General features: G+C 34.2%; 1 protein-coding gene across 3 annotated transcripts in view; it reads right to left on the reverse strand.

The window, feature by feature from the left end:
- The window catches only part of Stxbp5 (syntaxin binding protein 5), a 180299-nt gene that overhangs the window by 62285 nt on the left and 101938 nt on the right, over window positions 1-16076 (reverse strand). For all 3 annotated transcript variants that reach the window (XM_021238005.2, XM_004856906.4, XM_004856907.4), the window contains exons 17-18: window positions 4991-5116; window positions 3052-3203 (exon numbers count right to left, since the gene is read on the reverse strand). In XM_021238005.2, coding sequence (XP_021093664.1) covers window positions 3052-3203; window positions 4991-5116 — 278 coding nt within the window. The remainder of the gene's footprint in view (window positions 1-3051; window positions 3204-4990; window positions 5117-16076) is intronic.

Raw genomic sequence — 16076 nt, forward strand, 5'->3', positions numbered from 1 at the left:
AGGGCTAGGGGAAAGGACAGAAGGGAATGGGATTAATATGAGAAAATGGAAAAATAGGAACAAAATCTTTGTAAATAGGGAGGAATGGAGGGGTTGAAGGGAAGGCTGGGCAAAGGTGAAAAATAAGAACCAAGAGAGACTATGTAAAGGTGCAAATTTCCAATGATGAATGTCATTCTATTGTATACCTAAAATGTACCAATGATTAGAATGAATAATCGATAATGTAAAATAGGAAGAAAAGGTCCAAAGGGGTAGGGGTAGTGGGAGGGGCAGGGGAAAGGAAAGAAGGGAAAGGAAAAATGATGAGAAATGGAAAAAATGGAAATAAAGTCTTTGTAAATAGGGAAGGGTGGAGGGCGTGAAGGGAGGGCTAGGAATGGGGAAAAAATAAGAACCAAGATGCATTATATAAAGGTACAATTCCCAATGAGAAATGTAATTGTGTTGTATACCTACAATGTACCAATAAAAGAATTTAATACAAAAAAAAAACTTTCCTAAAGTCTAGATACATTTTTATCTCTAATTTCCTTCTTACATTACCGACTTCCAAGAGTAAGCAGGCACTTTTCTCCATGTTTCTATTACTTCCATCTCCTAATCAGATCTTATTTGGCCTTTAGAATTATATTCAGAATAGAAATTTCCCTTCTTGTATCCTTCACTTTCTGAATGATTAAGTGACTAGCAAAATAAGATATGTATGATCCCATGTTTCTCCTTCAGCAGAGTCAGAATTATAGCAAACATACATATGAGCAGTTGAAATACTTCACTGCATTGTCCCTGTGATACTTACAATTTTTATTATGAAAACACATTTTATATTTTAATCAACAGTTCAACTGTATTGTAATACATCTATAACACAGTCAAACTTCAACAGTGATATTTTATAAATTCAGGAGTGACACTAGATTGTGGATGAAAATATATTAGCATCTACTAGCAAAAAATGTTCTCCCTTCAAACTGACCTATTTAAAAATGATTGAAAAATAATTTGATGACATTTGGGCTATCCTTCAAGAAAAATTTAAAATTATACTTTGGCAAGAGTATAATTTTTATATCAAGGCAAAGAATCCTAGTACATATTCCAGTTAATTTCATTTGAAAAATAATTATCTTCTGTAATTAGAGGCACATATATTCTTAAGATATTGTTTCAAACCATATTTTAAATAATTATTTTAATTTTTATTTGAGAAATCTTAGCATAACAATGGGTAAGGAAAAAATACAGTGCGTAAATATACTCAACTAGTAAGAAAAAACTCAAATAGTTCTATATTCCACACCTAATTCTTCAATATAAAATAAATCAAATAACAACACCCCGGAGTTTATTATAGAATAAAGTAAGGTAAAGTGAAATTTAAGAAAAAAATGTAAAATTGCATGATAAGACTGATCTTTATGCTTGGCTAAATTTAGGCATTTAATTATTAGTAATTTTACATATACTGCTATAAAAGAAAAAAGCAGTAAGCCTGAAAAAATTTTTACCATAGGTTTCTAAAAAACTGTTTAAAGTTTTTACCCTTCAAAAAACCTCATTCACTTTCTAACACTAAAAATTGACCAGACACTAGAAATTGGACTGAACACAGCATTCAGATAGCTGTTTCTATCTACATGTTATGAAATGAATCTAAGAAACGAATATAGTATTTTATGTATAAAATGTTTTAATAAGCTTTTCAAAATAAATGAAAGACAAATAATGATTTTACAGATAAAAAATAAATATGCTAAGACATAAATGACTTACTTAAGAAGAACAAAGTGTTTTCACAGACTCAGAATACAAGCTAGAAAAGCCGCACATGCAAAAAGTCACAATCAGCATTCCTCAGAGAAGCAATGAAAAGGGAAGGAAAAAAAGGAGACAAACTAGAATGGTGTGTTCGGAACAGCAATTTCTGCTGAAGATACAACATGACCAAATAATCAGACTCACAAACAAAATTCAAAAATACTTTGAAAAGAAAAATTCAACCATCAAGTCAAAATGATAAGAAAGTTCTATATTGCTTAGGTTTTGTTTGCGAGATTTTTTTGTTTTTTCTCATATGTTGTAAAATTAGTAGTATTAACCTCCAATGGACTGAGAGCAACTGAAAAAAATGAATCACAAGGAAAATTTTATTTCCTTTTAAATTTCTGTAGTGTTGGGGATGGAACCTAGGCAATATTGTACTCCTGAGCTACACCCCAGAGAAACTAAGTTACCAAGTATAGAAAGAGCCTCTCAAAGGGTACTTCAGTGCACAAGAGTGTCTTGAAAATGAGGCAAACAGGCATCAAGTAGGACTCCTCTCAAGTCCTAAGCCAGCTGGGCAGCCCAGGGGAAACCAAAGTTCACAGGCCAGTGTCTGCTGGAAGTCTCATTAGTGTATCCTGCATGCCATTCATTGAATGACATTTACTGTGTGCGTCATGAAGAAAAGAAAAAAAGCAAGAGGTACAGGATAGATAGCCAACTATACATGTTGTTTTATGAGCAGTACTGTTCAAATATTTAAAATTAAGTCTAAATTACCTAGCAAACACAAAAGAATGTCCTATACAGAGAATTCAAAATTAACCCAGTTCGGTACTGAATAAAGGCTGAGAATATTAAGATTTTGTTGAATTCAAATTCCTGTTTGCATTCACATTTTTTTCTGCATACAAATGATTCTTTTGAATTCAACATTTGGAACAATAAATTACTGGTTTATCAAAGACCAAACAATCTTTAAAAAGGGGTAAAGATTTTAAAGTTAAACCTTTGTCCTAATAAGGAGGCAAATATTCTTGTTGTTATAACTTAGCTGAAGAAGTCTGACACTGGTTCATTCTCAACATTAGTTGAGAAATATATAATACATTAAAGTCAAAACTCAGTAACAATACAAAAGACTAATGCTTTTGCTTGTTTTTGACTGACATATACCATCTATATCAGACAAATTATCTACTGAAGTACTTATATTTACAGAAGAATTAAGTCAGCATTCATAGAAATTTTACAGCTCAGTAGTTTTTTCTTTTTTCTTTTTACCTCCAGAAGGTTGTCGAGATTTACGAGGAGATCGGGGCTCTCTCCGATAAGGGTCATTAGAGCCATATAATTCAATGGTGCCCAAGTTGAGCAGCACTGCTTTCTGGAGGTAGTCAACCATAGCAATGCCATTACAATTGCCAAAAACCACCCTGGAAAAGAGAAAACATTCTAGTGAAAACAAATAATTATAAGAAAATATACTCTGTAACGTTGAAGGAGGACGTACAATTGGTCTTTCAAAAAATTCTTCTTTGAAACAAAAGACAACCACAGACATGGAAAAACAGGTTATGTCTACTTTCTCATGTAACTGTTCAATAGTGATATAATTTGTAAAAAATATTTCACCAGGAATTAGAACTGGATCAGGATATAAATCCCCCATACTAGGCAATGTAACATCTACTTTTCTTCCATGAGGGCATTCTGAGCCCTTCAGAAGAAGACGTTCTCTTCTAATAGAAAAACAGAGGATGATATACTAGGGAAAGTTTTGGTAATCTCTATAGTCAAGAATAAAATTAGAAAGCATAAAGTCTTAGAAGACTCTTTCTGGGGTGTTCAAAATATCTTTTTAATTATATGTCAGGAGCTATAAATTAATCAAGGATTATAATTCTTTTAAGGTCTCTTAAGCCAAAAGTTGTAAGCTGACATGTACACAGAAGCTGCATGTATATCGGTACTAAAAGAAGTCAGGTGAGAACTGTGGTGACTTAAGGAGTGTATGACTATTAAAAAAGTAAAAGTATGTGTATATTTAAAAATTAAAAACTTTAACTTAGGTCCAGCTGTCTACTGCCACACAGGAGTATATATACTGTCCCATAACTAGACTTTTAGTAGAAGTTTAAAATGTGGATTTAGCTGGGCATAGTAGCACATCCCTGTAAGGCCAGCCAGAGGCAGGAGATTACCACAAGTTTGAGGCCAGCCTGGGCTACACAGTGAGTTCAAAGCCATCCTCAACGACATAGCAAGACCTTGTCTCACAAAGTTAGAAAAAAAATGTATAAGATTTATACATTAGTTTTGGCAATTAATTCAACTTTTAAAAATACATATAAAGCACCAAACAAAATACAGCTATGAGCCCAGTGAGGCCTGTCATCAACTGAGGTGCAACTCCCTGTGAAATGTCCTACTGGTTTTTTTTGTTTATCCCCTTTTTGTTTCCTCTGTGGTTGAAGGCAATGAAATACTTAAAAGAAGGAGGGTTGTGCTCCTATATTGTAAAGGATCAAGAAAAAGATATCAGAGAACATTATCTTAGACTGCAGCCAGTCTTAGCTCAATGTACAATTCCAAGAGGAAAAGGAGGTAGTCATAGCTACCAACAACAAAAAAAGATGATTGAGTCCCTAGGGCTATCACCCAGGAAAAGAGTGATCTGCAAATGATAAACCATTAGTAATTAATTTCTTACACTGCACTGTTCAGTTTTGAAATAAAAAAATGACAAATACCTATTGTATTATAATAAAGTATATAATTAACACTCTATCTCCAGTCACAAACTGATAATAAAACAAATATGCCTGTATTACAAATACTTCATTAAATTATTACTATGTCTTTATAAGTTGCACAACTTTGGAAAGAGAAAAAAATGACACAGTTATGGGTCAGTATTCACAGAATTAATAAATGTCTTCTGGGTTTATGTTGCTAGACTTCCATGATACTACGAAAATTATTTCTAGGAGTATACATAGGGGAGAATACATTGACTTTAAAACTTTATCTTAAATAATTCCTTGGTTCAGGAGATATTTACTTTATATCAGGAAGCAGTATACATACCCAGAGTAAATTATTCAGAACAAAATTATGCTCCAAATGCTGAATTTGAAGTGCAAGATTTTATTTTTGAAAATAAAAATAATATATGGAATACTATCAAAAAAGACTGAAAAAAAACATGTCTTATACTTACAGTCCATATGATGAATTGACTGCCAGGCTGGTTATTTGTTGTGGTGGTTCCCCACCCACCCATACCAACTGAATAACTAGTTCTGTTTGATAACCCGGTGATTGTTTAAGCGGTGAATTTTTAACTCTGAAAAAAAAAAATTTACTTTTTGAATCCATTTCAATTATCCTGTTACCCTACGTATATATAGTTATACATAATTATACAAAATTATATATAAAATTATATTAATTTTTAAAATGTAAAAATCAGAACTCTTTTACAAGTATGTGATTTAGCTGGAGACTAAATTATCTACATAAATAACAAAAAAATAAGAATTATATGCAAATTTCACATACAAAGTGGGAGAGGAAATAGGGGGTCAGGGGAAAAGAGGAGAAAAAAGAAAAAGGAAGGAGAGGAAGGGAGGAAAGAAAGAGAAGGGTAAGGAGAGACAGCAGAGCATGAAATAAAGAGGGGAAAAAATGGTAGAAAAAAATGCAAGTCAGAAAAGCAGATGTAAAACTTAGAAGCTTATGTTAATTAAAGAAAAACTGGCCCAAAACACACAAGAGCAAGTTAAAAACAAATGTGAACAATTTATTTTTGTGTGTGACCACTTTTACTATAAGAAAAACCCCAAACTCTTCCTGACTTTGAGGTGATAGTACTTTTGAATGCCAAACAGTGTAAAATATTGCTATTTTAAAATACATGCAAAAACAAGATAACAAAATAGGAAACTCATAATTAAGAATCTGTAAGTGTAAATTTGCTTATAGACATCAGTATATGTAGTAAAAGTGAAAAATCAATCTAGCAAGATAAACTAAGGTCAGACTTCTGAGGGTCTTGAGGTGGGAAGGTTTCCTGGCTGTAAAGAAAACTCTAGGCTTTTGGAAGGCTAGAATTCAAGTCCTGGTTCCTTCTTACCAACTGCTTCTGTAAAAAGTTGCAATATTACTACTTAATCTTGGTTTGAGGAAACAGTGGGTACCTAAGGAAGTGCAATTTAGATCGTCATATTATATAAAAGTAACACATTTTCATTATTAAAGAAATAAAAAATAATGAAGGTTTACAAGAAATATTTGGAGAAGATTAATTTGGTGGACATGCAAGGTAAAGTAGAATATAATGACCAATAAGGAAATCCTCGTTATTTTTCTGATGTGAAATAATTTCTTAAAGATAGATTTGAAAAACATGAAGAACTGACAAGGCTTTCAGTAAGGCAGAAACACTGTGGCTACTTTTAATACTCTGATATAAATGAGGTATTTAATATTTACGGAATACATAAACGTACTGGAGGCTGACTGGGCAACTTGTTACCCTGGTAAGGTAGGAGAGGATAAGAAGCCAAAATGATTCTATGGTCAAAAATAAGTAAGTTAATTAACTAGATGTCAAAATGAAGAGGTAGCTTTAGTGGATATGTGGTAAGTTTGAGGTGATGGCAGGGAATTAGAGATGGAACTACTCAGCATATCATTAAATGTGCTTAATTCCCAAACCACACAAATCATGCTGAACTTATCTTGGTTAAACCTCAGATAAGTATATGAGGGAGAATTTTATAAGATATGTTTTGAGTAATAAATACCTAGATAAAACACCCATCAAACTCAAAGTCAGCAAACTTCAAGTGGAATTGAAAACATAATATTTTTAAACACGTGAACAATTTTTGTGTATGATTATTTTTACTATAATCTGTGACTGACTAAAACTGAGAACATTTTTGATTGCACAGACTCTTTCCCACATTTGCTTTAGCAAAACATACAGGAACCCTGGTATTCCAGCAATTCTTCTGCTTTGGAGTGACAGTGTGTGAAGACAAGAACCCTCGGTGCTGAATCTCCTGACACCAAACTCAGGGGTGAGAATGCTTTTGAGTCATTTTAGTGGGTACTTCTGGTGTGAGGAAGACAAGTTTACTAGATAAGGTAAGCTGTCCAGACTTCAGGGGAAATGTGAATCATTGAGGGTACTCACAATATGAACTGAGGTATAGTCACTGCTGGTTGTAGAGGTTTACAGGCAATGTACTCAGAATTGTGTGTGCCCTGTCCTGATTCTGAAGAATGTGAATTTCTGATTCTTCTTGGGCAAATACCCTTTGTCAAATATAGCTGTCCAACTCAAGACAGAAATAACTACTGAGCCATTTCATCTCTATCCAATAAGAGCCTTGACATAGGCATAGGCTGAAGAGTTGGAGTGGGCTATTTTCTCCTTGAATGAATTGGGCAAAGAAGATAGCCTTCAAGGAAATGCTTCCATCTCTGGCATAGGAAATGTGCACATCAGATTAGGTTCTCAAGAATAAGAACAAGCTTCCAGGGACAATTTTAGAAGTTTATATACAGGCACATCTAAGACAAGTGATCAGAACACATACAACTCATAGAGTTTTTTATTTTAGTATAAGAAAACAGTTCTTAAGGGGGAGGAAAATGCCAGCCAAACACGATGCAAAAACACTCAACTAAAAAAATTTAAAACTTGATCAAGAAATAACAGAAGTTAGGTTTTTAAAATAGCAAGTGGAATGATCAGTTTGTTACAATTTCTGTCTATAATAGTTCATATGTAAGTTATCGTTTTAATGCTTTTAATATATTTGTTACTTTAAATGTTAAAGACAAGCTGTCAAACTTTTATTTTAAAAAAGCCTCATAATTTGTACAAAAACATTTTAAATATTAAAGGATGTTTGGAGCCCCATAATGTCACCATGAGACTGTGTGTGGACAAGTAACTTGCAAAGGGACAAACAAAATACCTAATTAAAATATAAAATGTCATTGGTAAAAGGAACAAATCAAATGGCTTTTTCAAAAGTTTCTTCAAAACAACCAATTATGTACAGAGACATTTCATATGACAAAAATCTTAATATAGTATTACTTATTAAAACACATCAATTTTGTTATATTTCTTACTACTTTTATAAACTTGCTTTGGAGATTTACAGACTAAAACAACGTATAGTTAATAGATACCTGCATTTACTTGAAGACTATTAAGAGGGAAAAATGAAGTATAACTCAAACTGCTTGTGATTAAAAGAACTGTCGTCACTAACGAATACAGTAAGTCCCAACTTATAAATGAGTTCCATTATGGGAGAATGTTTGTAAGTTGGATTCGTTCATAATCCGACAAAGTAGGTCTTACATAGTACACCTATGAAAGTTCACAGCATGAATGTTCATAATTTGGGGCTTTACTGTGTATGGATTTTAGATAAATACCTCAAAAACATGTACCTTATATCTTTTGTCATTGATCCAAAATTCTACTATGGCTATTATCTCTCTCTAATATATCCCTGAAAACAGATTAGGACCTTCCCTCTAAATCCTGATCCTTTAGTAAACTAGGTAATACTAGAGAATTATCCAGAGTGCAAACGAATCTTGAGAAAATGGTTAAATGGCCAAAGATATTTTTAGTGACCACTTGAAATTGCTTAATGTGGTAAGTAATTTAATGTGATATAGGTAGGTAAAGAGAACTATTATGCAATAATATGTTTATGATCTTCCCATACATTTTTTTTCTCTGGAATTCTATTATTCTTCTGAAAGCACAAAATAAGTGACCTAAACAGTCTTAATTATGAGAGTATAGTCATTATTTTATGATATGCTTTCTTGTGACTTATTTATACTGCTACTCTAAAACCCGTTTTAAAATGTGAAGTAATTTCAAGTTTTAATATAAATTTATGGTTTGATATACAAATATATAACATCACATATTAAAATTAGTAATAATTTCTACTTATTTAACTATCAAAACAAAACAAACCAGACATATAAAGCTCAGACACACAGAGTCCAATCAGCAGGGATGCTTCTCCATCTCTCCTTGTATCTCTTCGTGAGAGTCTATAGAACTCCTGGCCCCTCTCTACTCACTTTCTAACTCTACTATGGGTAAGGTAAAAAAAGAAGAGAATTAATGAGGCCTGCTCCTTTTCCCCTTATGCTGTGTCCATTCAAGGACAAGTCTGCCCACGCTCTCCTCTGGTCCCACAAAGATAGTATGCTTAATGCCACCACGACTGGGAAACTCACCTATTTTTATACTTTTTTTCTGCCTCAGTCTGCAGGTCAGTCAGTGTCAGAAAGCCCATTTGGCTTTTGTGCTAGCTGACATCACTAGTCTTTATCAACAATTAAGATGGTATTTTTAGTGATGACTTGAAATTACTTCTTAATGTGGTAGAGAATATAGATAGGGAAAGAGTAGTATACTTATTTTGCTATCTTGTAGACCTCAAGGAGAAATTTATGTGTGAACAGATTCTGGTTGATAATCTTATATGTTTTTACAGTTCTAACAGCTTAAAGTTCCATCCATCTCACAAAATACAGTGATAAGACAGTTCATCTCTTATCTGATACCAAATGCTGTTTACAAAAAGAACTGCCAGTTAAAACATTAAAACTCTCAAAATTATTTTATAGAAATGAATTATATATGGTGCTAGTAAATAATTGCAATAGTTGGAAAAATTATAAGTAACTCCGTAACTGAGAGATGTGACTACACATCACTCACTTGATATATGTGCTCAAAGGTCTAAAGACAAATATAACGTCACATTTTATTACTCGTCTAAGTAGTTTTACTATTAAGTGATAATTTTAAAACTGTCATTTTGAACTTACTTTTGCAAATGGATTTGGAAAAAAAGAATGAGTTCAAGTTAATCTGTGGAGAAGAGTGGTTTGGGGAAATCAAATGGTTGCATTCAATAAAATTTAATACCTGGGGTTTTTTTAATACATTTTTTTCCAGCCTTTCTCACTGAGTGGCCTACTATAATGGCGCTTATTAAAAACAATGTTACATACATTTCTTCCAATTATATTTTGGTCTGTTATTCTATTCTCCATGAAAAGGAGCCAGAGTTTCCTGGAGAAGCTGATTCCATGTGCAAAAGCAGGAGTTCAAGTCATGCACAGAATATGTTCCTGACAGAAATCCAGGATAGTAACACAAGTGCTGATGTGATGCTGGGAAGACTCAGGACACACTCCAAAAGCTCCCTCTAGGAAGCTGTGACAAAATCATTGTAGGTTAACCAAATTCAATCAGTTAAAGCAAAAGGCCCTATTAGTCCATGATAATATTCCAAAGTGGGGGAAAGAATATTATCACCAAATCACAGTCACATTAATATTTGTAGGATTAAGAAAAAATTTGTTTATATTTAACTGTGTATATATTCCCAGGTTAGGCAAAGTATATAAATAAACAAGTCTCAGCACTTAATGCTAACAACAAAAAGACTTTCTTCCCAGAAAATATTAATGGAATGGCTGAGACTTTCTATTTATTTATCAACACTCTCTCCGCCTTCCAAATGTCCCAGCTTAAAAGATATTCTTATATTAAGTGATAGTCTACTAAATACAGATTAATAGTTTGTCAACACATTGCACACAGGTATGAAAGTTCCTCTCAAACAATAAAGATGGCCATACCATGATTTCAATGAACAGTAGTGAAAATTCCCAATTCTAGAATTAAGTTGATAGCTAAATGGATTTAGACACTGCATAACTCTAGTTTACTAGCTGCTAGTTTTAACATTTGTTCTTCATTACTGCCTTAACTGGTTCTTTCAGTCAGTAAAAATACCTCCAGTATTTTTCTTCTGGTTCTCTCAGTCAGTAAAAATAATTGAAAAAAGTGACTTTCTGAGAACAGAGGACAAAAACTCATCTATTGAGACTGCCTTTAACAGACACCTAGAAAGCCAATGTAAAAGGTCTGGTCATGCTGCTCTAATCTCTTGTCAATTCTATTTGTCTGACCTATCTCATCATGAGAAAAAATGCAGTGATGGTGCTTATTCTTCAGATTAGAAAATGACTGAATATTTTAGACTGCTGGATCTGTAGTCACAGGCCCCCAAACATTTGGAGGCTGTTATGACTTGGATCTTAAATGTCCCTCCCCCAAAGCTCATGTGTTGAAGGCCTGTTCCCCAGTTAATGGTGTACTAGGAGGTGGTGGAAACTTTAGGAGGTGAAAGAAATTGAGTCACTACAGTCATGCTCTTGAAGATGTTCAGATCCCACCCTCTTCCTTTGTTTTTGCTGATGAGCTGAGTAGCTTTGCTCTGCCTGTGTTCCTTGTCATGATGTTCTGCCTTGCAACAGGCCTCAAACAACAAGGCCAAGAAAGCATGGACTGAAATCTCTGAAACTGTGAGCCAAATCAATCTTGATTCCTTATAAGGAATCCTTATAAGGATTATCTCAGGTATTCTGTCACAGAGATGGAAAGTTGACTAACAGAAGTGTAAGATATTATAAAGCACCAAATAAATAAAGTACTCTAATTTTTGAATACATATTGATAAGACCACTTCAGTAACTGATAAAACTGTTAAAAATACAGAAATGCTTAACAATCATTCAAAGACAAGCTGTACTTTATATGCTCATAAAACTAAACAAAGAACTAGGACAAAACTCATTAAAATCAGAAGGTCTTAAAGGAATTTTTACAAATTTAAATTTAAAGCAATATTGAATAATTAACAAAATGAAAAAAAAGTGGGATTCCCTGTTCCAAGCCTCATTTAAGTGTAGCCAGAACTGTAGCTGAAAGGAGCCGTGTATATGCCTATGTGCATGACAGCAAAAGTGAACTCAAGAAGACAAAGAGAAACTTTAGACCTTTGAGACTACTGACATTTTGAACTGGGTAACTCTTTGTTGTGTACACGACAACAGATTTTAGCATCATCCCTGTTTTCTGTTGTGACAACTAGAAATATCTCTAGAATTGGCTAAATATCTCCACAGGGGCAAATCACCCACACTTGAGAACCACTGGCTTAAACTATATAAACACAAATTTTTATGAACAGCACAAATAATTTTTATAAAATCTATCCTTTAAAAATGATTATGATTTTTTAAAAAAATCTGCTTTATCTTTGAAGTGCCTTCTTTATTTCACTGATACTCATCATGGCAATTGTTAAACTATCCACCAATAGGAGAAATTTTAGCAAACCTAAAGCAAAATAGTGAGTGCAAAGCTTTTTCTTTACATAAGTGCAAAATATCTCTCTTACTTAACCACCCTGTCTATTCTGAATCTATTACAGTCTGGCTTTTGCACCCACCATTCTCCTGAATCTCTTGACTTCTTTCAGAGCTACCTTTCAATCATTACGTTTACTGATTTCTCTGTAAATGTAGTATTTTTTACTCAAACTGTCTCCATGTAATTCTTCAATCATTTTAACTCTTTACTCATTGCATTACTTCTCCACCCATAAACTTTAAGAAATTTAGTCACTCAAAAATATAAGTTGGATAGAAAAAAACTTTATGTAATTTATCCCCATATAATAACAGGATGTATTTATATTGGTAATGCTACAAAACAAAGGCTTTCAAATAAAGACACAGTAGGACTAGGAAGTAGGAAGATAGATCTTTCTCAAAAGGGAAGGGGACCAAGAGAGGGATGGGGCAGAGAGAAGGAAAGAGATGAAAAAATAATTACGGATGTGTTATGCAAATGTACCAATTCCACAAAAGGAACGTTAAGCATTATGTACTGTAAACGTGTACTAGTAAAAGTCTGAAAAATGATTATGAAAAACTGATTCAATTTAAAGACTAAAACAGGTTCCTAGGGCAGTGAAGCTCAGCCACTCCCAGCACCCAGAAGGAAGCTCCCCTGCCTCCATTCCAGGCTCCTAGGGCCAAGAAGGTGAGCTGGTCCCAGCACCCGGAAGGAAGCTCCCCACCTCCATCCCAGGCTCCTAGGGCAGTGAAGCTCAGCCGGTCCCAGCACCCGGAAGGAAGCTCCCCCACTGCCATCCCAGGCTCCTAGGGCCAAGAAGGTGAGCCAGTCCCAGCACCCGGAAGGAAGCTCCCCTGCTGCCATCCCAGGCTCCTAGGGCAGTGAAGCTCAGCAGGTCCCAGCACCCGGAAGGAAGCTCCCTGCCTCCATCCCAAGCTCCTAGGGCAGAGAAGGTGAGCCGAGTGGGTGCCAGAAGCACACACCCACCGTGGAAATGAGAAGACACATAAACAAGCCTCAAAAACAGACTTCCAGATCACCTACAGCAATCCCAAAGGGAAACGAGATGGAACACTCTGATACTCAACCACCTGGACTCTCTGAACTGGCAACAAAAGAGGATCTGGGAAAAATGAAATCAGAAATAATTACTCAGATAACAGCAAAGATTTTGTTCATGGTGCAAGACATGATTAATAAATCTAGAGAGGAAACAGATAAAAAAATAGAGGATCTGAGGAACATGATGGAATCTCAACATAGGAAACAAATGGAATCCATAAAACAGATACAAACAGATTTCCAAGAGATTAAAAACTCCATCGAAAGTCTGTGCAGCAGAATGAACCAATGTGAGGATAGAATTTCACATATAGAAGAGAAGATTGTAATTAGTGAGGAGGAAAAGAAAAATTGCTTTAAAATTGTAAGGGAACATGAAAAATCAATCCAGCAGCTGCTACACGATGCAAAGAAGAATAACATAAGAATGACTGGAGTCAATGAAGAAAGAGGAGAGAGTGCAGATGACATAAAAAAACTCTTCACAGAAGTGATGGCAGAAAACTTCCCAAGGAGGGGAAAAGAACTTGACATACAGATAAGTGAGGCATATAGGACTCCAGCTAGCCTTAATCAAAAAAAATCTACACATAGGCATATAAGAGTTAGGATTCCAGAAATCCAACAGAAGAACAAATTTCTACAAGCAGTGAGAGAAAAGAAACAAATCACATACAAAAAAAAGCCCATCAGAATCACAGCAGACTTCTCAATGCAAACCCTCAAGGCAAGAAGAGCTTCGAGTGATGTATTTCAAACCCTAAAGGAAAACAGCCTCCAACCCAGATTGATGTACCCTGCAAAACTATCTTTCAAAATTGGAGAAATAAGATACTTTCATGATAAAGAGTACCTCAGGAACTTCATGAATACTAAACTGGCACTCCAAAAAATTTTAGACAATACCCTAGGAAAAGACCATGAGGATCACAACCCCAGGAAACCAAGCAGAATGAATCTATTGGGCGTGACAAATTAAAAGCAAAGGGGGAGAATCCAACAAAAAGAAAAGTCATGACAAGGCTTTTAAAATTTTTGACTTCATCTCCCTAATGAGTGTATAATTCAATCTTATTATTGTACTGATTAGTATTTTTCTGATTCTAGAATTTCACATCATTCCTTGTGCTATACTGGCTATTTATCATCTTATGTCTAAATTTTAATTGGGTTGTCTATTAATGAGCTCTAAGAATTCTTTATATATTCTGCTCATAGGTTATATGCATTGTGAATATGGTCTAAGGACTACTTTTCATTTTAATGATGTCATTTAAAGTTCTAAATTTTGATGGAATCTCATTTACCAATTTTTTTTCTTTTATACATCATGGTTTTTGTATCCTAGGTAGTTCTTGCCTACCCTGAATTCATAAATATTTTCCCTTATAATTTCTTCTTAAAGTTTTATACTTTTAGGCTTTCTTATTTAGGTTCATAGATTCCTTCAAGTTATTTTCATGTATGGAAAGAAAGGGTTGAGGTGAACTTTTTATATACAGATACCAGGTGTTCTAGTGCCATTTGCTGAAGACACTATCTCTTCCTCGGCTATTGAATCGAGTTTATATTCTATAAAATGCTAATGTAAAATAATCTTTCAAAACTCAGTGGACCATATATGTGTGGTTCTATTTCTAGATTCTCTGTTTTATTCAAATGATCTATATGTCTTTCCTTACACCAACACTGCCTTGACTACTGTAGCTTTAGAAGAAGTCTTAAAATTGAGTGCCAAACGTCTTCCAACACTGTTTTTGTTTTTGTTTTTGGCTTTTCTGGGTCCTTTGTACTCCTACATAACTTTTAAATTTCAATATCCAGTTCTTCATTTATAGCAAGTATACACAGACCTGAATTTTTATATATACCTTGAGTTTTCTAATCCTGCTAAATTCAAGTACAAGTTCTAGGGGCTCCTAGAGATTTCTTAGTATTTTCTCTGTAGATGATCATTTCATCTACATATAAAGATTTTGCTTCTGCTGTGCCAATCCTATCCTAGTTATGTCATTTTATTGCCAGACTATTTTGGTTTAGACCTATGTTTCAAAGTCTAATGGACAGATGAAGAGTAGGCATATATGCCCTTGTTCCCCACTTTAGGGAGAAAGCATTGTATCGTCTCCATTCATAGAAGGAGTTTTTGTTGGAAGTATGGAGTACATGTCTTTGATCTGTTGAGAAGGTTCTGTTCTACTTCTAGTGTCCTGATAGCTTTTACCATGAACTGCTGTAGAATTTAGTCCAATACTCTTTCTCCAACTAGTGACAGGATCATATGGCTTTCTCCTTTCCTCTGTTAAAATGATGACTTTTGGGGGTGGATCTTCCAATGCTGAACCAACACTGCCATGCCTATAATAAAACTACTTTCTACATCCTGCCAGATCTGACTTTTAATAGTTTGTTTTGTTAAACAAATTTCTATCTATGTTCATACTTTTTCTTCTATTATCTTTATCCAGTTTTAGGATTAGCACAATGTTGAGTTCCTAAAGTGAGGGGAGAAGTGTTCCTTCTTTTTTCTGCTTTAAATGTTTGTTATAATTTATCAGTTAAAATGTTTATGAGCCTGCTGTTGTCATATAGGTAGGTTTTCAAGCTAGGAATATACTTTAATAGGTGCTATTCAAATTTTGTATTTCCTCCAGAGTTAGTTTAATTAATCTGTCTTCTAAGTTACTTCTTAGAAGTTGTCAAATTTATTTCCAAAAAGATTTTTGTAATATGCTTTCTATATCCTTTTAAATTCTGTTAAATCTGTGGTAATGTCTCCTAGATCTTAATATTGTAATTTAAAAAATGTATAACTGATATTGTATAACAGGAAGAAAAGGTCTAAAAGAGCAGGGGAATTGGGAGGGGTAGGGGAAGGGAAAAAAGGGAAAGGAAAACATATGAGAAGAGGAAAAAAATGGAAACAAGGTCTTTCCAAATAGGGAAGGGTGGAGGGGGTGAAGGGAGA

The sequence above is a fragment of the Heterocephalus glaber genome, unplaced genomic scaffold (assembly GCF_053883595.1).
Source record: "Heterocephalus glaber isolate CG9 unplaced genomic scaffold, H.glaber_assembly_v1.0 deba00001593, whole genome shotgun sequence".
NCBI lineage: Eukaryota > Metazoa > Chordata > Mammalia > Rodentia > Bathyergidae > Heterocephalus > Heterocephalus glaber.